The following is a 24,286-nucleotide window of genomic DNA, read 5'->3' on the forward strand; positions in this document are numbered from 1 at the left end:
CACGTAATAGTGGTGACGTCATGAACTATTTATTACATTCTCATAAAACTCACACAACAATGCATATAATTTGCATTGAAATAAGATTGAAGTATTCATGCATACTATCATTTTTGTTAAATGATTTCTAAGATAATACTCGTTTAGTAGTGTTGTGGGGTGATTACATTGAATTGATAAACCAAAAGTACATACATACATATGGCATATTATTTTAATTTAGTAAATACTATTTTTGAAAATAAAAATAATGTAAAACATTTTTTTTTGTTTTATCTATTTTGACATATTCCTTTCCTAAATACCTAAACATAATCCACATTATACAAAAGATATTATACATAGCCACTGAAGAGAATCCGTACACAAAAAAACAATGATAAATATGATTAACAACGGAACGCTTTCAAATAAAAACAAATTAATGTCATAATTAAAAGAGTTCTTATTAATTAGTTTTTATAAATAGACAAGTGCTGTAAGCGCAACCGTAACTCATATAACTGACATTGTAGCAGCTAATTTCAGTTGTTTACAAACATTAATTAAACGCACGTGGACACGATATTCCTTTTATCTTTTATACCTGGAGAATAATTTAAGTGAACAACATTTTTAGCGTAGATCTATAGATGATAAGCACTCATCTAATTGATTATGAGCGGTGGTAGGAAGTGTCAATTGTACTAGGATATCCTAGCCTTGAAATCTTTCAAATCAAAGCGTTATATTTAGTAAATCGACTGACGAATTTACATACATAAATAAATAAATATTAATAACTGGATTGAATACAAATAAAAATGTTTTTATTCGAGCACTTTTAAATATTTAGATAATAATATGTCTTTACTGTTAATAATGGTATATAAGATCTAACACTTTTTTTAACCTGTTCTTAAACCTTTTTTTTACCATCAAAAAAATATTTAGAAAAAATTAATTGAAAAATCAAACCAAAATGAAAATAAGCATGACTATAACTCGTACAGATCTGTAATCAATCAAAGATCATTCCAGTACCAACTGTTGCTTTGTGCAACAAAACGCAGTTCTGACGCAGTCTCTAATGTATAAATACGATATTTTTTTATTGCTTAGATGGGTGGACGAGCTCACAGCCCACCTGGTGTTAAGTGGTTACTGGAGCCCATAGACATCCACAACGTAAATGCGCCACCCACCCTCGTATAATACGAGTATGTTTAATTAATACTAGATGATGATATTTTTTGATTACACCATCATGTTGTGTCTTTAAAGCGGTTAGTTACCCTCAATTAAGAAAAATAGTATTATTATTCGCCAATAGATGTCGGGAAGAATTGATTATTGAAAACACGAATAAAACAACATTTTCTGAAAATAAATCGTAGCTAAATCGATTTATCGCGAAATCCCCTGTATACTAAATTTTATGAAAATCGTTAGAGCCGTTTCCGAGATTCAGATTATATAAGTACATATATATTAATATACAAGAATTGCTCGTTTAAAGATGAGAATACTAAAATTTGCAAGTACTCCATTATATTGAATACAAGCTGTAGACTTGTTGTCTTGTTAAATAAAAACAATTGTCTATAGAAAAGTCTACAAAATAATAAACATACAAAAGTGCTCAAATAAAGCGATCAAAAACCACAAACTGCTAATGTACTGTACAATTAACTATTTTAACTCTTCATCAACAAAATAGACTGTTGCATATTATTCTTTCGATTCTAATAATCACTGAAACGAACACAATTGCATCTGTTAAAGTACGTGTATGAATTTCACCCTTGTTTTGGTGTTCATTTAAAGCATATTTAAGAAGGGATCGAAATCTCGATTAAAAATTTAACTATGCATTGGAATTGGTTCCTTTCACTGTTTTGGAAGATAATGTTCAACTGAGCAGGTATGTGTTGTACTAACAAAACGTATAAAAAACTTAATTTTGTTCATTATGTTGTTGATATGATTATAAATATGTATATTCTTTTTTTCAATCGATAAGTACATCGAGGAATTTCTTTCATGATATGATTCTTGTCGAGCTGATGGTGGTCTGTAACTTCGCTCTTGGTGTTAAAACAGCTCATTCCATTTTTTGTATTAAATGTTTTGCATTAGAGTTTATTTTGGTGTACCTACATCAAAGCACACTCTACTTTGAATTTAGTTTTTTGTCAAAGTTAAAAACTCATTCATTTTACGCGCCATTTTGTACGCCACAGTACCTAAATCGAACAACCACAATTTGGGCTTTTCTCTCTTAAAAGACAGCCTAATCGCCTGAGCAGACACTAAGTCTTTCATAAATCAATCTAACTTTCAAACAAAGATCATAACTCCAACGCAACGACTCCGCTGGAAAACTTAAATTACTCTTTTTTCCGCATTACGAGTGCGAATAATCTTCTTGACGGCCTACGTAATTGATGGCTGCTAAAAAACCGGCACCTCAAAATCCGACGAACTTTTTACGTCAGCCAAGTTTCACTTAGGAAAGTTTCTACATCCATTTAGAAGTTGTTCCTATACGACAAGCTGACAAATTTTAATGAACCCAAGAGGGTTGCTAATGTCTGCGAGTGGCGTAATGGGAAAAGTTCGGCGCCTCCGCGCGAACGGCGACGTACCGTCATTTTTACTCACGTCACTAACTTCTATTGTCTTCGAAGGCATATTTAATAAAGTCACGCGGGAACAACGATCTTCATTTAGAGAACTTCTGCTAATAAAATTGATCGCTCAACGAATTATACTTTATATGAATGCTTCTCGTAACCGTATACCCCTGGGCGAGTACCAACAAAAAGCGCAATAGTTCTGACGTGTGCCGCATCAACTCTTTCAAACGAACTCCGCTCGGTATAAATTACATTATAAATTTCAACAGTCAGTGACCGGCGAAAAAATGTATTATAGAGCCACATGATTGTGATTTAAACGGCTAACCCCCGCTTAAGGGCGGTCCCCGCGTCATCCATCATACGCTTTACATATGTTTGAATAAAGCCCGTGGGAAAAGGATTTCCTCTCAGAAGTCAAAGTGCGATTTAGTCACTAAACGGTAACCAAAATGTACCGCACGAGTTAGCTTTTTGTTTTTGAAAAATCGACACAAAACCATAGTTTTATTTGTGCCCATTTATTGAAATCTATCATAATGTGACAATAATAAATGTGGATTTGTAGTATTAATTGGCATTTTATAAATATTTTGTATAATCTACTCTGAATTGCTTAGAAATTCTGATTTAACAAAATCTTCAAATTCTCTCTGTAAATAATGAAGTACGTTTAAACAAATATATTTATACATAATTTAATTTTACGGAAATAAAAATCCTGTATTAAAACATGGGAACCCTACACTGCTGCTACTGCCTCGTACAAATAGCTGGATTAGGGCAGTTTGGCAAACAAGGCGTCGCCGGCGTGTGCCGTCGCCCTTACAACTAATGTTGTATTAATGTCTATTACTGCCTTTTGTTCCGAAGCTGAAGCTAACGATCTATTTCGATTTATTTTGCTAAAACGACGGCTTAAGCTCACAAGAGATGTTAATGTGCTAAATTAAGCTTCACGACTTAAAAAAAACTGTTACAATTCATAGTAAATTCCAACATGACCATTAAAAGACAGGTTGTTATTATTATTTAAAAACAAACAATCTTATGTTTCAAATTCGTGAACTATAAAATCTCGCAAAAATCGTACTCAATAAAATTTTAAACGTTTAACAATTTTAATAAATCACATCGGGAATTAGTATTATGCCTAACAGAAAATGTATCTCAGAATACGATTAAAATTTAGTCATAATAGTAGAGAGAGTTCGACACGACGAAAATATCTGCGATAAAGCTTAATGACTTGAAGGGGTGGGTTGCCTTATCGTGGAGCACGTGTCGGCTCCGATGTAACCTTGACTCCCTATACCTACTCACTGAAAGTTTTAATCACAGCAAACTCTTCAAAATGAGCTAGTAAAATAACAGTTTAGAAAAACAAAAAATACGCTTTTATAGAAAATCCAACTAAGAAATTATTTGATAATATTTTGATAATGACATATTAATAATATCCTGAAAAGCACCCCACGCTTTTTTACAATAAAATCATTTTTTCTTACAGTATATTTTATTTCAAATTTATTAAAATTTATTTTCTATTTTTTAGTTGATATTTTTTTAAATATTGAATTGTCGTCGATCCTTAATAAGTATGCCAAATTTTGAGTTAATCCGACGTTTTGAAGGGGCTCAAAATCATGTTCAAAGATTCCGTCACATACTTACGTCTGAAGCTAATAAAAGCATATTAAAAAGAAACTAAAATGTTCAAAGGCTCACATACCGCATTAGATACGTACAATTATCATGCATTAATTTATTTAAAATAGAATAAAATTTAGAGAGTAACTTATAGAGCTATTGTGGATAAAAATAAATCTCTCCCTTATCTCATTACAACTCAGAGCCCACAAAGCGATCTCATTACCGGCGTTTCACTTTACACTTCCTGCTCATTCGTGTGCAATCTGTAGTGTGCAAATCCGTTAATCTTATTTGGTGGGTAGTAGTAGATGCACGTGGCGCCACGTGGCGCGGAATCGAACTAATCTCAGTGACGTACGCGTCGGCGAGCCAGCGCGTGCGTCATCCCGATAACGCCAAGAAACACCATTCATTCCCGCTCTTTTGTCGCGAACAATCGCTTATTTATTTATGATATTTGCTACTAGTAACCTGCCACCCTCGCCGCTTAATACCCTTAACGGGGCTAAAGGTTTTCTGTAAAGGAAACTAGAAATTCTGATTAAGTAAACAGGACTAAAGTAATTTAAAACAGATTCTCCATGCACTACCAATTCTTTTTTATTATTATTTAGGAATTGTTGAGATGGAGGCGCTCTAAGCAGCGGCTTGGCTCTACCCCTGGTATTACTAACATCCATGAGCAACGGGGACCACTCATAATCAATAAAATAAAAAAGGAACGAGATAATTCTTTTGTAACGTACTCTTTACTTTCTTTGACATCTGTGATGATTTTCATTTTACGATTCTCGATAATTCTTTCTTAGACCATCAATTGGAAATCGAGCGTAACTGTACTTACTCGACTACTGTACTAACTCGACTGTACTAACTCGATCCAACAGTCAAGAGCGCTAACTGGTTTTCCTCGTCGATCTCCTCGATTACGACGGCGAGTTCGACGAGCGAACTAACCCATACACACAGCCCACTGAGTTTCTCGCCGGATCTTCTCAGTAGGTCGCGATTCCGATCCGGTGGTAGATTCTGCGAAACAGTGCTCTTGCTAAGGCTAGCAATAGCAAATTCACTCAGGTTGAGCCCGTGAGCTCACCCACCCGTTCGGGCGTAGCTGGAATAGCCTCTCAGGCGAATAGGTAGGGAAAAAAGCTAACTGGTGTACCAACGAGCTGGTCATATTATCTTAAGAAAGTTAAAATAATGTATTTATCTTTGTCGTTAAGAACATAGTCTCTCCTTATTATATTGACATAGGTACCTTTGTTTATTATAAATCCTCGAGACATTTTATTAATTCTATGTCAATCTAATCGTTTGTTATTTTGTCCGACTAACGTATTGCCATTTCATTAGAATATCGATTGCAAAAAATACCAATAACATTTATGATTTAATTTATTATTATTTTTAAGATAAACTTAACTGTGTCTATTAAGTACCTACAATTTATGTACAGATCCGTACATTTTAGAAATTATTTTACGTAGAAACTCGAACCATTAACGGTGCTTTTAGGCATCACAAGCACCGGTCACCGTCCTCGTCGAACCCGTGGCTTACGACGAAGGGCTCGACGAGCGAATTAACCCATAGACACACACAGCCCACTGAGTTTCTCGCCGGATCTTCTTAGGGGGTCGCTTTTCGGATTTGGTGGTAGATTCTGCGAAGCACTGCTCTTGCTAGTCAGGTCAGTGTTAGCAACACTCCGGTTTGAGCCCCGTAAGCTCACCTGGACACGTTAGGGTGAAGCTGAAATAGCCTCTAAAGGCAATCAGCATAGGTAGAAAAAAAAAGTTGAAACTAATATATTAATCTGTGTTTATGGAATAACAATAAGGCTTTAATATCATATTTTTCCAGGACTCAAGAATGAAATGTTAAATCCTGCTTATTGTTAAACATGAGAAAAAACTTCAAGATAAGCTCTTATAGTCATAGTTCATGGTCTTTACTTAAAAATATATCTCAAAAAATATATGGAACAAAATATTCCAAATTTAAATTAGCTGCCTAGTCAAACATAATACCTACGTGTGTTGTGAGTCATTAAAGGATTAACCGAAGGACGGGCAGTAATTTCTCTTATACAAACGAATTATATGGGCTTCAACATACGATCTCAAAACTTACCCGGTCCTAAAATCCAGAGCCAATACGTGAAAGTAGCCACTCACTTGAAATCTCGATCAATTGTGTAAGACTACCCGACCTTTCGTATAATACGCATAGAATGCTAATGTCCATTCTTCAGTGAATCCCGAAGCGGGAAGAGATAGGATGAAGCTATTCATGGACACCACACAGCAAAATCTTATTTTTTTCTATTAATAATCTAATAGCAATCGGCCCTTCGGTTTAAAAAACAAATATATGCTATGTGTATGCTATATGTATATATACTATATGTATGCTATATGTACCTAGTCAGGTCATAAATTCTGTCACATGTTTAATGTAAAATAATTGAAACAAGTTTATTCATTATGTAACCATTCATATACCAGAATGAACTTAACAAAACATAGATTCTTATGACACTAAAGTTTATTCAAAATGACCTCCGTGATTTTGAATACAGGCCTTCAATCTGCGCAGCCAGTCGTCTATCGCAGCACGAACGAGATACATGTCAATATCGGCGGCTGCCTTAATCAAGGATGTCTTGAGTGACTCCAAATTGGGATGAGGCTTTGAGCACGCCTTTTCCTCCAAGTGTTGCCATATCTTGTAATCTAACGGATTCAAATCTGGACTGGAGGAGGGCCAGTCTTCGTGCCGGATGAAGTCGATTTCACGCGCCGCCAGCCAGTCTTGTGTGCTCTTCGCTCTATGAGCTGGCGCAGAATCTTGTTGGAATACCCAGTGCCTGTTATTGAACATGGTATGAGAAACAGGTTCCACAAGGTTCGTCAGGACTGTATTTTGATACACAACTGCATTCGTTTTTACACCTTTCTCACAAAAATGTACCTCTGTTAAGCCCCAATAAGAAACTCCCAACCATACCATGAGCGAGGATGGAAAATGACCTCGTTGGACACGCGGAATACGGTTGCTCGCTTCTTCACTACTGTGTGCGTACACCTTATCATTTTGTTTGTTGTAGCTCTCTTCTACGGTAAAAATTTTTTCATCCGAAAAAAGAATTTCCCGATATTTTTTTCTGCGTACCACTTCAACAAAGCGCGGCATCTCTTCAGTGTCAGATCCATTAAACGAGCATTCAAACGATGTCCTGTTTTTCTTCGATATGCCCGAAGCCCTAAGTCTTCATTTATCACCCTTTTCACCGTGGTTCTGCTTAACCCCATCTGAAGGGCCAACAGTTTCTGCTTACGTTTGGGATTTCTTTGAATTCGTGCCTTCACAGCTTTTATCACTGCTGGAGTCCTAACAGACCGAGGGCGACCACTTCTTGACCTGTCATCTACACTAGAGTCTTCATTGTATCGTTTGATGGTACGATAAACGAATCTTTTGGTTATATTCAAATTTTTCAGTATGTTAAAAATTTGAATTGGCGCGTAACCGCAACGATGCAACGCAATAACTGCAATACGGTCTTTTTTAAGCGTCCACTCCATATTTAAAAATGAGTAAAATTCTAAAAGTATACATTTTTATTTTCATGAACAATTCGAAATTCGAATTCAATAAACTTTTTTGTGGCCAGCATTCTAAAAGAAAAGTTTTTACTGTGTGACAATACTTATGACCTGACTAGTTATATATACTATGTGTATGCTATATGTATTAATGGTTTGTTTCTTCAATCGCAGCTTGGCACATTACAAATTATTATTTATTGTTGCCTCGCTGACATGATTATCGATTGACAAGTTCACGTTAAATCACAAAAAATGAAACTATTAAATTTATGCCTAGACTTTTCAAATGATATTATTTTAAAGAGAAGTAGTAAAACATAAATAGCTGCCCGGAATTTTCAAATAATGCATTGAAATCTCAAAATGTTCCAACTTTTGTCTGAATGATTATTTCATCTCATTTAATCTCATCTCGTATCATCTAATCACATTTCATTTCTTTCTACTTCATACCATAATCATTTGCCTAAATGTTCGTCTTTTTTTCGTGAAATTGGCTGTAGGCCCTATATTTCTTTTGCCTGATGAATCTAAATGAAACCAAAAATTAAACACTAAAATCAAAACAAAATTCAGGTAATTTATGATTGTGAAAACCTCTAACATAAAATAGTGTATATTTCTTAATTTCCTATAGAGTTACAACCTAAATTAATACTAACAAATTAAAACGTTCTATTTCACAAACAAAAGAATCAATATTTTATTCAAATGGGTGATGATGACGAATATGCCTGTGTCAACAAGACACAGCTGAAAATAAAAGATAATTCTGGAATTAAGAAGAGAAAGAAAAAGAAAGCCAAAAAAGAAACTGAAAAAATAGTAGAAAAAGAAATAAAACAACAAATCCAGCAACCAACCAATGTCGATCGAAGAACCAAAGCCGAGGTTGCATATCAAAATATGCAGGAAAAAATGGTATGTTTTAATGCTCCTAACAGACAAGCTCACGGCCCACCTAATCATAAATTGGCAAGCTGGTAGCAGTTATATCAGCCTTCCATCAACAATTACAGTGTATGCAATATTTTTATAAGTGTTTTTTATTAGGCATTCTATTCTTTCATAGTAGAAGTTTATGGTGAACAACACCTAGATCACAACACAAGATACATTTTAGAAATACTATATAACTAATAAATTGAATAACCTTAGTTATACATACTTCAATGTGAAAAATTATATTATATCAAGAACCTTATTGAAAATGTAAAAACAATTGTGGTTATTTCCTGGCCTTTTAAATGAGAATTTCCACTTGCTTAAATGGGGAAACAAACTTACCAGTACCACCTGTGAATTCTTACTGGTGAATGCAATATCTGTTATAGTACACCAAGAACACTGGTGGCCCAGGCCCGTTCTCCAGTGAATTCCGGAGACTTCTAACAAGCACCACAAGAAGAGATCGGGGTTCTTTTCTAGGCTGACATGGCTTTAAACATCAAAAACATTTTCAGAATATAATTTATTAAAAATCCTCATCATTAATATTACTTTACCTTGTTTCCAGCAAAAACAAAGAATATTACAAAAGGCTGAGATGACACATAAGCAGAGAGTGGAAAAATTTAATCAACACCTTGACAGTTTGACAGAGCACTTTGATATTCCAAAAGTTTCTTGGACTAAATAAAATCATGAACAGCAAAGGATACAATTTTCTATTGTAAATATGTGAAAAGTACTAACAGACTAAAATTTCAAATCAAATTACAGCAAACTTTTTATATTTTATATTTTTTTTGGTAATTAAGATAACCACTATATATCCTATATGTATTTTTTCCTGTATTGGTAATGTATGCCCAATCTAGTGGAAATGGCACTCAAGTACCACACTAATTAGAATGCCACCATTCACTGTGAGACTAGAGAACTGAACTTTGTATTGTAATATTAGGCTTAAACTAGAATGTGCCGATCTTGCAGAAAAAGGTCTGCAGTAGGTTAATTATTGGTAATGCTAGTTTTCTCAAGAATGGCTCAGAAGTACCACTACTCTATATAGCGATGTCCATGAACAAAGGATAATACATACAGGATAGATGAGAAAATGTGAGGGCGACATGGTGATACAAGCCACAATATTCATGAACAGTGCAACCTTAGTTCCACTGTATACAAAGTAATAAATGAGTTACTTATTATGGATATAAGTTTGTGAAATGTGAAAAAAAAAGTATTTATAATAGTGCTATGCCTTTAAATAATACAACTATATTTATGTTTAGTCTTATTTATTTGATCCGTAACTTACAGCTAAAATATAATATTTTGAAAATATTATCATTGGACGGATTCAATGAGAATGTATTAAGTAGCTGCCTTTGAATACAATAAAAAAAAGTTAAAAGATTATGGCCTTAAAATCAAAACTATCATCAAATTTGGAAAATTAAAACTAATTACTAAAAAACAAAAAACGTAATATAGTTAGAATTTATATAGTATATAATTTGGACAGAAATATAGAATTGTACAGAATTATTTAAAACTACATTTGGTTACAAACTGCAATAAAGAAAAGTATAGATCCTAAAATACTTATTTTAATTATTATTGATATTTTAAGGCACACATTGTTTCAGATTGTCAGAACTTGAAACAGCCCTAATTACGTGACAATTGGCATTATGTCAAAAATTACTCAATTTAACCAAGAACACTTGACTGTAAGGTGCAAACTGGGAATGGACTGGTCACATTATTTTTGGATAATAGATATATATTTTACAAAATTTTAAATATAACATGGTTATATCAGATCCAAATTTACTAAAAGCTATTACTACTACTATTAGTAAATACTATTACTGACATTGATTTGAAATTTCATATAATTTTTTTTAATATCCGGATGAATTACTAAAATGCTATCTATATATTTATTTAAAAACGCCCAATTGACATATGAACGTATAAACCACATGGAACAAAATAATATAGAAAGCTTTTTTGACAACCTCAAGTATTTAAATCTTATTCAATTTTACAGCATTCTACAATTCTTAAAATAGAGCTCATCATGATAATCGCCTTATCGTTGCCGTCGCTGACTACTACTCTCCGAATCCTGATCACGCAGAAGCAAGTCACCGTCGTCGCCCTGGACACGTCCTTACGGATCCATCAGATCCAATAACTCTTGCATTAGATACCTTCAGCTCTAACACTGGGAGCAGGTTGAGGAACTCCGGTAACCGTACTCGTCGAAATCGACAAAGAGGTCGACGTGCAACCTAGCCCATGCATCAGCTCGCTGAGTTTCTCGCTGGATCTTCTCAGCGGGTCGCGATTCCAATCCGGTAGTAGATTCATTCGCGAAGCAGTTTTGCTCTTGAGTTGTTAGGTCTCCTTCGGAGGCGCTCGGGCAACAAATCCCACCCCTTCTGGCTGAGCCTTTGGTCGCCCACCTATCCAGGTGAAACTGGAAAGGCCTCTGGGCGACCAGTAATACTTCAATCATAAAAAAAAAAAATTATAGCTACCGGGAGTGCAATATACAGTTGAAATCCTACAAGAGTGGTAAGATTGATTAAATATAATGCATACTTATAACTATACGTACGAATAAATTGCACATTAAGGCACACAATTTATGACTATGTCACACTTGAGATTCTGTAGTTTGTTAATTGGGAAAATATAGGGGTCCAAACGGCATACATAAATGCAACAGTCGCCTATGTTATCTATTAGTTTACATAAATCTTTAAAGAGCTGTGAGAAATATTATTATTCTTTTAATATTTTCCAATTCTTGAAAAGTAGAAATGGTATGAATTGTATTAGTACAATATTCAGAACTTGTAATTTTAGTAAAATACTATAACATATACAGCTTAATCAATCTAAACTAAGTTACTAACATCATTGTATTACAAAAGTTAAGGCCACCATTATCACTGATGATAAACTTATACTTAGAAAAGTGGCACTGCTTGAACTCCAATATGAGTATGTCAGAATTCGAATTAGGCTTTCTTTTGCGCTCCAAGGGTCGCTGCCGTCGTCAAAATACATAGGACACTGGTCTCTTTCTCTCTCGTATTCTTCCATTTCTACGGCGACAGCAGCCCCCTCTGTATAGTTCCATGATGTGACATCCTGTTTTAAATCACAGTATGGACCTAAGGCTTGTGACATTAACACTCTGCAAAAAAATAATAATACATCAATCTTTTGTTTACATTATCTTTATTTTTGCATGCTTTTTAATTTATTTACTGCATAGCTGGGTAGACGAGCTCACAGCCCATCTGGGGTTAAGACGTTACTGAAGCCTATGGACATCAACAACGTAAATGCCGCCATCCTCATTGAGATATGAGTTCTAAGGTCTCAGTATGGTTACAATGGCTGCCCTACCTGTCAAACCGAAACGCATTACTGCTTCACAGCACAAATAGGCTGAGTGATGGTACCAACCCATGCGGCACAAGAGGTTTTACCACCAGCAGTATGGTATAATATGGCAAGTATACTTTGTTAATTGCCATTGGTGGCAGACAATGCCCACATAATGGTAAAAGTTCATTATTGCCCGTGAATCATCAGTAATATCGAGGATTAGGTTAAACAAATGTTTACGTTTTGGATCCATTTCAAATGTTTGAAGAAAAAAGCAAGGTTTTATATATGGAATGACCATAGCTCACCTGTTTAAATCAGCTCTTTGATACACCCAACACCTGTATTTAGAGAAAGGATCTAACTCATCAAATGTTATCAAATATGACTTCAAATTCTCCTTCCAATATCCAATACATTTCATTTTGTAATCTGGGTCACTGTATATATCCACTGGTCTTCCCAAATAGTCTACTGTCAGACAATAATTTTCCTTTATTTGTATAGTTTTCTGATCAAAATCACACACCGAGAAGTCACTTATATTGATTTTACAATACAAATTAGGTCGAGGACTCAAAGTAACTCCACCGAGAATCCTGGTTTCAAATTTTACATCGCCTTTTTGGGTAAAATTGAATTTTCCAGCTACAGGGCAACGAATAGGTGATGGATCTTTCCTAAGAAAAATATCGTAACGCCACTGTTGTTTATTCGGGAACTGTACCCAGGAACACACAGTGTGAAAGTTGCTCTGAATCATGGCCAATCCTTTGCGATACCTAAGAAAAAATGAAATACTTCAATTAGCTATTCATTTTAACAATTTGAAATAAATGAACTAATAAACCTGAAAAGTACCGTATGATATTGTGATGCCTTGGTACGAAATCAAAACAAATGTAGTCCTTCTGGCAACCATCAACAGTGAGACGAGCCATCATTACACGAGTATCCCGTTGTTCTCTGTAACAAGGAACTCAATACAAATATTATACATAACTATTTGATAACTACATTGCTCTTCAACTTCTTGAGAATTTCTTGTTGAGGAAGTTTCTTACCTACCTAGTATTGTGTATTTAAATACCAATTTTACCTGCAAACATAAATAGTTCTTCTGTATCTGCCTTCATCGGGATAATATGTTTCAATTATATGAGTTTCATTAATAAATACATCTGCATCAATATTGGCTGTATTCACCCATTCTCCAGAGAAGTTCTGTGGCAAGCGACAACCTGGTTCTACTACTTCAGCCTGATAAAATAATATATTATTAAAATCATTATTTGAAACTAAATATGTTTCTTATACTGATGGATATATAATTATTTTATTAACAATTGTTTGCTAAACAAAATAACAAAATTAATTTCATTACTCGCAATTCATTGTTATTTACCTTTACAGGAGTTACTCTGTATCTTTCGGGTGATTTCTCCACAGTTTTCAGGGTATTACACTCAGGAGTGATGGATGCACCAATGTATAGGTCATCATCTCTGTTCTTGAGGAAACAACGGTATTTCTCATCCTTACGAGATTCCTTAGTGTTTGCGACAGCAAAGAAGTGATTCTTATCCACAAACCAATGACCTGTAAATCAATAGCATTCAATAAAAATAAGACAATTCTTACCCTTACTTCCAACATAATGGATCTAAAATACACTATTTTACCTAAACAACTGTATTCAACTACACCATCAAAAGTATTCGACATTCCTTGACATCTCCTGTATGTTATATTAAACTTTTGATTGGTAATAAGAAACTGAGTTCCGGCAGTTTGACAGGATTTGATCTGGGCATCAGGATGATTGCATTCTCCAGTGAAACGAAAACGGTTTTGGTATGCGAATTGCCATACACCCTCAAGAGAAGAACGGCAGTTGACCTAAAACATTTTATTGTTAAATCAGTTTGATAGGTTCATGATTCTAGTATTACATATTTCTGTTCTATTAACCAGTATAAATTGCAGAATAATGATAATAAACCATTATAAAATAAACAATAAACTAAATGTAATAAACTATAACAAACAATCATAATGTAAAAAGACTAATTATCTTAATAAAAATACTAACCGGCACATAATTTTCAGAAAATAACGTAATTAGGTTCTGATCAGGGTTTAAGCCTCTACACACTCTGTCAACAGTTGGTTCTTCATCTGGATCTAACCCTACACAGGGAGTTTCAATTTTCTCCAAAACATTTACAGTTCGTACTATAAGTTTAACACAATAATAACAGTTTGTATATTGGAACACCATTGTGTAGTTCACCCGGAATTCCGCTTTGATATTCACACACACTCCTCTGAAAATAATTTTACATTTCAATTAAGTTGACGTTAAGCCGAATTTATCATACGAGAAAGTTGTTTACCTGCCGGTCATATCGCTGGCATTAATATCAGTTACAGTTTGTCGTCCATTCTCAAAAGAAAACCAAGTATTCCTCAATACAATTGGAATATTACATTCTGATGAAACGGTAGTAACTAAAATAGTAAAAATGTTAATGTTAAAATTTAGTACTGGGGCGTCACCCATACATTGTTCTGAACATATTATTTACTCACTTCTTACGCCAAAAATACAAAGCAGACATATTAAATAAAACGTATGTGCCATTTTGCTAGTTTGAACTATTTAAAATTCTATATTTTTAATTCACGAATTATAAATTTTTAACGGATCTTATTTCTAATTTCGCTTCTATTTGGAAAATTGAATGGAATAAACGAAGCATAGACAATATAACAACTTTTGGTTTAAATGGTTTTTTTTAGTCCATGGCAAGGGCAAATAGAAAAAGGCAATTATACCATTTACCAAAGAATGGGCAGGAGAGTTCTCGGAGTATCAGGTAGTTTTCCAATTACAACAGCACAAGAGCGCATTATGCTCTGTAATTGGAAAACTAATACAAGTAGTTTTCCAATTACAGAGCATAATGCGACTCAGTGACGCACAATGCCGAATTATGCTGAAGCTTAGTTGAGCATTATGCCGCATAATGCGCTCTTGTGCTGTAATTGGAAAACTACCTCAAACTACTCATAAATCGTGATAATTTTTCTAGTGTGAGCACTGCAGGTGTTTTCGAAGTAAGATGCTCTTAATGCTTTGATCACATGATCACGAAATCATTAGCGCTATTTCAGTGATACTTCCAACTATAACTTTTTGTTTGCAGGTGGACACTTTTTCAACTTGTCACATATACAAGATAGTGCTCCTTACTCCTTACTTCTACCCTCCATACCCAGACTATAATGTAGTGCAAAGTAGAGCAGAAGATCTCTGGGCTGAAAAATAAAAAAATTACATACAATGCAAGTGTTTTACACTTTGTATCGTGGTGACCATTTCAAGCACAAATTTATTTTGTTTTGTATATTTTTTTCATTACAAGCCTAATGAGGAAGGAGACAGAACTAGCTAAGAAAACGTTTAGTTATTTAAAGTTATAAAGCCTAAAAAAAGTCTCCTGGAGTTGATTAATATTGTTAAGGCCATATTTATTTACTAGATTGATTACATGTGAATATGAAATGCATTTCCTAGAGACTATATAAGTTTTTTTTTTTTATTGCTAAGTTAGGTGGACGAGCTCACAGCCCACCTGGTGTTAAGTGGTTACTGGAGCCCATAGACATCTACAACGTAAGTGCGCCACCCACCTCGAGATATAAGTTCTAAGGTCTCAAATATAGTTACGACGGCTGCCCCGCCCTTCAAACCGAAACGCATTACTGCTTCACGGCGGAAATAGGCGCGGGGTGGTGGTACCTACCCGTGCGGACTCCCAAGAGGTCCTACCACCAGTGATTACGCGAATTATAATTTTGCGGGTTTGATTTTTATTACACGATATTTATGAACATTTGTTGAGTACGTATTTCATTAAAAATTGTTACCCGCCTGAGATTCAAACATCGGTGCATCGCTCAACACGCATGCACCGGACGTCTTATCCTTTAGGCCACGATGACTTCAACATCAGTGCATCGCTCAACCCGAATAAGAGTTCATGCTTACAGGCACAAATGCCTAAACATTAAAAATTTATCTTAAAGGACTTCAAATGAGAAAAAAAAAAATTAGCCTGTTCAAAAAAAAACGGTGCCTACCTACCTATTAATTACCTACTACTGTCACCTGTTTAAAAATATCTTATCTATGACTAAAGTATGGGCTTAGATCCCCTTGCCTTTCCTAACAAGAAAAAATTGTACCAAAAAAAATATCTATGACTGTCACTGTCAATTTGTCAAACATCCAAACAAAAAAACGACATCTGAATTTATTGAATATTAGACTTGCGCAAAACATCACTTCCCAATGTAATGTGATATGACATCACTTTTACAGACAGGTGATATTACTCGAAAACATTACACATCACTCTTAACATTACTCGGTGCGTTCAATAGATACTGTGACGACGAATACATTGTATCTATACACCCGAATCATTACCTAAGTGATGTGTATCAACACATCACTTAGGTAATGATTCGGGTGTGTCATTACAGTAGTGTATTACAATACAAAGTATGAACTTTGTATTGTAATACACTGTTATATTACTTGACAGAGATTGACTTACTTAATAATATAATAATTTTATTTTTTACTTAATATAATTTATTGTGGGATGAACGGATTTCATATGGCGACTTAGACTGCAAATTGAGCTCGACAATAATGTTAATATACGAGAGCAGTAGATGCATTGTTTCGGCGCGATATCCTCAAAGTGCATCCAAGGAGGACTGTACTTTCATTTAGACGCCGTTATTTCTTTCACTTATTAAACACGCATTAAAACAAATAATAAAACTATCTTCAAACAAGTGCTTAAGTAATTCAAATCAAACACAAAAATTAATATGAAATATTACTAAACAATTACGAGCGACTAGCGATTTTACAAAAGTTGCGAATAAAAAATTAAGTAAGTACTTGCGGGAAACTACCGGCTGGCCGCATGAAAAATATAAACACAAATACCTATATTAAAATTCAGACGTACCATAGGTATAAAAATGTACCTAGCGGCCAGGACATACGGTTCCAAATCACTAGGAATAATTCCGTGTCGCTTGCTCATTTATTTTGCGTCGATCGGTCTGTCTCGCTCGCTCGGTTCCGTTCGTGTATTAAGCAACATTACACGACAAAGAAAGAAACATGTTGGGTGATGGTGTGATGTTTGTTTCCTTCGCGTAATGTGTGATGTTGCATTACATCGTAGAGTAATATTACCCGAGTAATATCACTCGCATTACTTACACATGTCTATTGAATATTCGACTGTTGTTTTTAGATTTAAATCAGCAACAAGTACGCTTATATTTCGCTTTATGACATTTTCACCTATTATAAGCTCAAATATAAATATCAAAACTGCTTTTTAATTTTATTTTAAAGTAACTAACAACTGAAATGCTAATTACCACTTAAATTTTAGGTATGGGACGTCGAAAATCAAAAAGGAAGCCACCACCAAAACGAAAGGCTACCGAGGCACTGGATCAGCAATTTAACTGTCCGTTTTGCAATCATGAAAAATCCTGTGAAGTAAAAATGTATGATCTTATAAAATTCTTTAAGTACTCTTTTTTTCTCCATAAACGGAAGTTAGAGTAATTTCACAGAAATGTTAAAGAACACAAACTCTTACCTCTTTTCAGGGATCGCGCAAGGAATACTGCGCGAATACAGTGTCGAGTTTGTTTAGAAGATTTCCAAACAACAACAAATGTTTTGTCTGAGCCAATAGATGTATATAATGACTGGGTAGATGCTTGTGAAAGTGCGAATTAAATAAGAATTTTTAGTTTAAGTTTTTCAATTATGAAATGAATATATTGATCTATATATATGGTTTTAGTATTAAATTTACCACACAGCTTAAAGCACCAGGAGTATCACCTCAATAATCTTAGTGTGTTAAAACTTTGCTGCAGTTAATAGAAAAAAGTACATTCACAAAACAGTCAAATTCTATAATTAGCAAAAATATTTACCATACACATACAGAGATTGCTGGAGCAGTCATAAGCATATTACAACCTCTGATGACCACTCAACCTAGAGTAGGTTATGAGCGTCTTATCTGACCATTTATAGTAATAAAAAAGTACTTTTAAATGTCACATTATATTGGTGCAAAAATAAATACTCAGTGTTCAACTATGACCTTTGGATAAACTTATAAACTTTCAAGAAGTTCAGTTCAAATTTATAAGTAGAACTAAATTAATTGGTTTACATTGATGTGCCTTTGGAAAACATACAGCATTGTATTATGAAGAAGCAGTGTGTACTTAGCTTAAATTCCTTGTCTATATCCAACCATAGACAGTCAATTTAGTTCCATCTTTAGCCGCTAGGTGCTGCCAGCAAGTATAAAGGAAGCGCAGCCATCTTTGATCTTCATAGCGTTGTGTACTTTCGTACTGTGAAGTCGCAAATCCACAAATATTTATTCGACTTCTTATTAATTGCAAAAAATATTTATTTTGTGTTTCTATGAGTGTTATTTTGCAATCATTACGGGTATTATTTACCAATCCTATCATCGGACGCCATGAATCACGCGTCATCTGTTGGAGGTGATGTTGAGTCAAGCTCCATAATTTCCGAGAGGGAAGATGTCCAGGCGAGACGCGATGGAGACGCCTCGCGTTCGAACAGCTCGTCAAGCGAAAAAGAACAAAAGGAGTCTCTGCGTAAGAAACGACGGGATTCAAAGGTAACGGTCGATCTTCGAATCGGCTCGTTATCCCACCAGGTCAGTGACGTTGTAAATCTAATAATGCATCAACTGTGTGTAACAATTGAATGTAACGAAAATTGTTGTAAAACAAATTGATCTCGTCAATACGGAAATTTTGACAAAAACACAACAGATTTAAACTAATAATCTTTGTAACATAATTACTGAAAACTTTGGAAAATCGTCTCCGTCGTACAAGTTACCCGTAAAAGCGTTTTAAATTGTATACGGAAAAAAGGGCCGTATGGATAGAAATAAGACGTCAAAGTTTAATTTCCGTGGTCTCTAACAAAGTATCCTGTTGCCAACGCACCACTCATTGAGGAATTTTTGTTTGATAATACTAAATTGAAATCTATTCAGTCCCTCGGAGGGCTACAATCCTATTTGTCACGACCTCGTACAAAAGGCAAGCCAAACATTATAAACATAGTCCGTAACATCTGGCACAATCCAGAGGGGGGCAATTGAAGACACCGAGGGGAGGCACTGAGTGCCACCAAAATTGTAATAATTTGTAAACCATGTATGGTTACCAAATACCGTAAAAAAAAAAAAAAAAAAAACTACCTTTTTCTGCGGAAGAAAAGCGACTGATCAATGCGTCCAATTTTCGAGAGTTGAACAAGGTCGTAAAGATAAAACACTTAACTGTTTTCGGACACCTCGGTACCAAACTTTCTCCACCCAGGGGACTGGATGATAGAATTGAACATTTCTCAGGAATATTTTTCTAGTATCAGTCGCAAAATTTCGTCGATACTTCTTGAGGATCAGTACCAAGGTACCAGTATCAGTACCTTCAGGAAGGAATCGGTACCTTCTTATGAGTTAGTATGAAATGACATGCCTACCCTTCGGTCTGGCTTCAGAGCCACACCTTTTTGCTTCTATAACATGCGGGTCGCAGAGACCTTGCGTGCAAAGGGAACTCGAGTGCTAGTGTCTACCTAGACGACTTCCTTTTGGTCGACCAAGACAAATCCAAGTTGAAACTTCAGGCTGCAGAAGCTGTGAAGCTTTTGGATTAACCTTTTTTGCTTCCATAACATGCGGGGTCGCAGAGACCTTGTGTGCAAAAGGAACTCGAGTGCTAGTCTACCTAGACGACTTCCTTTTGGTCGATCAAAACAAATCCAAGTTGAAACTTCAGGCTGCAGAAGCTGTGAAGCTTTTGGATTATCTGGGCTGGCATGTCAATTTCCATTATATAGGGTGCTCGGTCGCTCGGTCGCGGAGATATTGCGTGCAAAGTCGAGTGCTAGCTTACCTACACGACTTAATCTTGTTTCACCAAGACAAATAAACGTTTTTGTTCCCATAGCATGCTCGGTCGCGGAGACCTTGCGTACATAGGGAAGTCAAATGTTAACGTACCTACGCGACTTTCTCTTGGTCCTTGAAGACAAATACACCTTTTTGCTTCCATAGCATGCTCGGTCGCGGAGGCATTGCGTGCAAAATCGAAGTGCTAGCTTACCTACACGACTTGATCTTGTTTCACCAAGACAAATAAACGTTTTTGCTCCCATAGCATGCTCGGTCGCGAAGACCTTACGTACATAGGGAAGTCAAATGTTAACCTACCTACGCGACTTTTTCTTGATCCATGAAGACAAATACACCTTTTTGCTTGCATAGCATGCTCGGTCGCGGAGACATTGCGTGCAAAGGGATGTTGAGTGTTATCCCACCTACGCAAATCCCACCTGGTCCATCAAAAGAAGTCAAAGTTGAGTCTTCAGGCCACATAAGCTTTAAAGCTCTTGGATTATTTGGGCTGCCAAGTCAGCCTTACAAAAAATCAATTAGTACACTGGTTTAAGAGATGACATGTCTAGGGATTCGATGGAAAATTGCGAGAAATAAAGTGGCCACTCAACAACATCCTAGCTCAAACTCTGACGGAATTACATCAATCTATGCTAACTTGCAAATTTTCTTGCGAAGTTTCAAGAAAAAACACCCCTGTAGAAAACAGGCCATCCTGCATGTGTTAACAATTAAATGCAGTGCTGACGCGGAGCCACATGTCAGACATTGCCGATGCACAAAACCAACCATTTCCTCGCAACGGAAGCTTCGGACATGTGTAGGGGTTACAAATGCAGTGCTGACGCGGAGCCACATGTCAAACATTGCCGAGACACAAAACCAACCATTTCCTGGCAACGGAAGCTTCGGACATGGATAGGGGTTACAATTAGACAAAATATTAACGTCCTGTCTATGGTCAGCTCAACAACAGAAACTGCTCACCCACAAAAGAACTATTTGCAATGGTAGTGACAATCAAAACGAATCTGAAAGTATTTCACTAGCGTTGACCTTTCGATTTTTAAACCTAAGCGATAAGTTCAAGATAACTGTCAGTTTATAATCTCTCGGGGAGATACAACATCGTAGCCGACAGGCTATCACGAGGAAATCAACCTGCGAAATGGCACTTTTTACCACAAGTGACCACAAAAGTTTTTCGAAAGTAGGGTCATCCGGATATAAACCCATTCGCCGACCAAGATGGACCTTCAGCATACCGTAGAGGATGCAACTAGCATGGAGAATTCCTCCTCTCAACCTTCTCCCCGGAGTACTGACTCACTTCAACAGTGTCTAGGGAACCTACCTGGTAGTGTTCCCAGACTGAACGAAAGCATTTGGGTTTCCAAGCCCTCAGATCCCGAACGCTAGATAACTCGCACGAAATCCAAAACCTTCCTCCTCCACAGGTTAAACATTAACCCTGAAAGCTTAGAGAGGGGGGGGGGGAGGTTGTACAAATAACAGACTAGTCTACACAGGAGAAGATTTATTGAAAATTAGCTGGTTGCAATCCACTTTGTCAGCATACTTACCAGCAACTAGAAGATGGTGCATATGGTGCTACAGTTTTAAAATTGATCCTAAGTCTGCAGATGTTGCCAAATTCTTTCTTTTCCAAAAAGAAAATTTTGCCTATAAAACAATCCTTCTGCATCATAAAGCAGCGCTGTCGACTTTCTGTGGGCAAAACACATGTAGGACAGCAAACATTCTCAAGCTCTCTAATAAAAATTGCTATTCTAAAAAAGCCATCGGAATAGCTAAACAAAATTCAACTACTTATTACAATTTTACTAAGTGTAGTCCCATTCACATGAGATCCGAGAATAGTTCTAAATTGGTTTTCTTCAAACCCAGCCACCAGATCACGCCTCAATGTAGCTTGAAGGACACCAACAACCATGTTGCTGGCTACTGGACGCAGAATTAATGACCTTACTTTGCTCAACATTTCTAAAGACAGTTTCTTTGATAACAGAGAAAAACATCTTTCTGATACCAGTCTTTGGGTCTAAAATTGAAATCCATTTTCGTCAATAATCTGCATAAGTGCTTTCTAAACATGAAACTAAAGACATGCCCAGTAAGATTCTTAAGGACTTTTTTCTAACTATGTGTGTTGTCACAAAAGCGGCATCCCGTACTGTAATTGGAAACTGGTCTTCGTTCAACCTTACGAGGTAATGGCATCAACGCATCTCTAAGAAGTTGTAGATCAGCAGTAGCCTCTGAGATGGATTGATAATGAACCAATGGACGAAATACTTTCTAGAGGCAATTGCAAATCATCCAAACGTTTACAATAATTATTGCCGAATAATAGAGCTTCCTAAAGATCCTCACGATTCTTTTTTTCAAAACATTTACTCCTACATGATGTATATACATCATTTATACATTTTATACATTTTCTTGTATATACAAGATAAAATGTTTATTACAAACTTATAAATATTTTTTTATTATTGAATTAACATGGAAGTTAACAACTGTGTTTTTTCGATTTAATAATTATATAAATTATGAACATTATCATTGCGCTTCATAATTTTATTATGGCTTTACCTATTTCATCATAGCGTTGTGCTTAATAATTTCACCAGCAGATAACAAACACGTCTTCATAATACAATGCTGTATGTTTTCCAAAGGCACATCAATATTACGGTTTTACATAACAATAAAACCGATATTATGTGCCGAGAAGGAAAACATACAGCATTGCAGGAAGTTCTTCCTGGTGAAGACTATGAAGATCAAAGATGGCTGCGCTTCCTTTATACTTGCTGGCAGCACCTAGCGGCTAAAGATGGAACTAAATTGACTGTCTATGGTTGGATATAGACAAGGAATTTAAGATAAGTACACACTGCTTCTTCATAATACAATGCTGTATGTTTTCCTTCTCGGCACATAATATCGGTTTTATTGTTATGTAAAACCGTAATATTAAGTAATATAAAAAGATAAATTTAAGTTAGGGTTATATAAACAAAATAATTCAAAATTATTATTCACATAGCAATATGTAGGTACCTAATAAAAGACAACATGAATATATAAATATTGCATTGCTATTTATGTAAGTTTAAGAAATATGTTTATTTACTATTTTATATTCACTGATTATCATTAAAGAGAAAACTTCAATGATGTGTTGGAATTGACATGCGTTTTTTTAAAGTTATTATTTATATTGCTTTGAAAGAGCAAACATGCTGACGGGTCTATGTTACAGCATCAGATACTGGTGCCTGAGTCAAAGAGATTACCAGTTACCCCACGCTTATAACTGCTTCATAATAGATATATGACATAGTACATAGTAAATATAACATAGGACTGTAAGAAGCATTGTCGCCTAAAGAATAAGAGGCCTGATGTAGGTACTTGAATAGAGCAATGCGGTTTTATGAAGATTTCAATTCTAAAAAGCAGATACAATTTTTTTCTAATGAAGTACATTCTTTAACTTTACATACTTCTACAATGAAGAAATAACATCGTGCAATATGAATCTAACCATAAAAAAATACTACAAAATGAAGACAGCTCAAGTCTAAAGGTGAGTTATGTCTATGGTCATCAGTAAGCATTTAAAACTTGGTGGGCCGTCAGCTCGATCACGTGTCTGTGCAATAAAAATAAAAAAAACAGGAAGTTTATGCTGTATCCCTATCGAACAAATATATGTTTTACTAACGATCCGCCCTCGCTTCACTTCGGAAACATTAAATTTTATTATTGATAGCGATGTTACCCGGTGGTACCGCGTCGAAGCCGCAGGGCGAAGCTAGTCTAAAAAAAGTAGCCTAAGTTACTCCTTATCATCTACCTATCAGTGAAAGTCCCGTCAATATCGGTCCAGCTGTTCCAGAGATTACAAATATATGTTAAGCTTAAAACAATTTTTTTATGTTAC

At 35.4% G+C, this 24,286-nt stretch overlaps 3 protein-coding genes across 4 annotated transcripts; 2 read left to right on the forward strand and 1 right to left on the reverse strand.

Annotated features, from left to right (window-relative positions):
* The first annotated feature begins 8,396 nt into the window (after positions 1 to 8,396).
* LOC114250144 (protein FAM32A-like) lies at positions 8,397 to 10,432 on the forward strand. Its single transcript, XM_028183891.2, has 2 exons — positions 8,397 to 8,806; positions 9,402 to 10,432. The coding sequence occupies exons 1-2, from the start codon at positions 8,597 to 8,599 to the stop codon at positions 9,522 to 9,524; spliced, it is 333 nt and encodes a 110-aa protein (XP_028039692.2). The 5' UTR covers positions 8,397 to 8,596; the 3' UTR covers positions 9,525 to 10,432.
* Positions 10,112 to 15,562, reverse strand: udt (protein undicht). The gene is made up of 9 exons (XM_028183892.2): positions 14,834 to 15,562; positions 14,638 to 14,752; positions 14,334 to 14,568; positions 13,924 to 14,140; positions 13,647 to 13,840; positions 13,341 to 13,501; positions 13,103 to 13,207; positions 12,550 to 13,023; positions 10,112 to 12,044 (listed from the first exon to the last, which is right to left on the reverse strand). The coding sequence occupies exons 1-9, from the start codon at positions 14,883 to 14,885 to the stop codon at positions 11,762 to 11,764; spliced, it is 1,836 nt and encodes a 611-aa protein (XP_028039693.2). The 5' UTR covers positions 14,886 to 15,562; the 3' UTR covers positions 10,112 to 11,761.
* Positions 15,563 to 16,499: 937 nt separating this feature from the next.
* LOC114250142 (transcription elongation factor 1 homolog) lies at positions 16,500 to 18,144 on the forward strand. Of its 2 annotated transcripts, XM_089737007.1 has the most exons (4): positions 16,500 to 16,561; positions 17,560 to 17,603; positions 17,731 to 17,848; positions 17,954 to 18,144. In XM_089737007.1, the coding sequence occupies exons 3-4, from the start codon at positions 17,733 to 17,735 to the stop codon at positions 18,084 to 18,086; spliced, it is 249 nt and encodes an 82-aa protein (XP_089593133.1). In that variant the 5' UTR covers positions 16,500 to 16,561; positions 17,560 to 17,603; positions 17,731 to 17,732; the 3' UTR covers positions 18,087 to 18,144. The 2 variants fall into 2 exon arrangements, with proteins under 2 accessions (XP_089593133.1, XP_089593132.1); XM_089737006.1 differs by lacking the exon at positions 17,560 to 17,603 and having other exon boundaries at positions 16,545 to 16,632.
* The last annotated feature ends 6,142 nt before the right edge of the window (positions 18,145 to 24,286 follow it).

Source organism: Bombyx mandarina, chromosome 22, assembly GCF_030267445.1.
Source record: "Bombyx mandarina strain Sakado chromosome 22, ASM3026744v2".
In the NCBI taxonomy this organism is placed as follows: domain Eukaryota; kingdom Metazoa; phylum Arthropoda; class Insecta; order Lepidoptera; family Bombycidae; genus Bombyx; species Bombyx mandarina.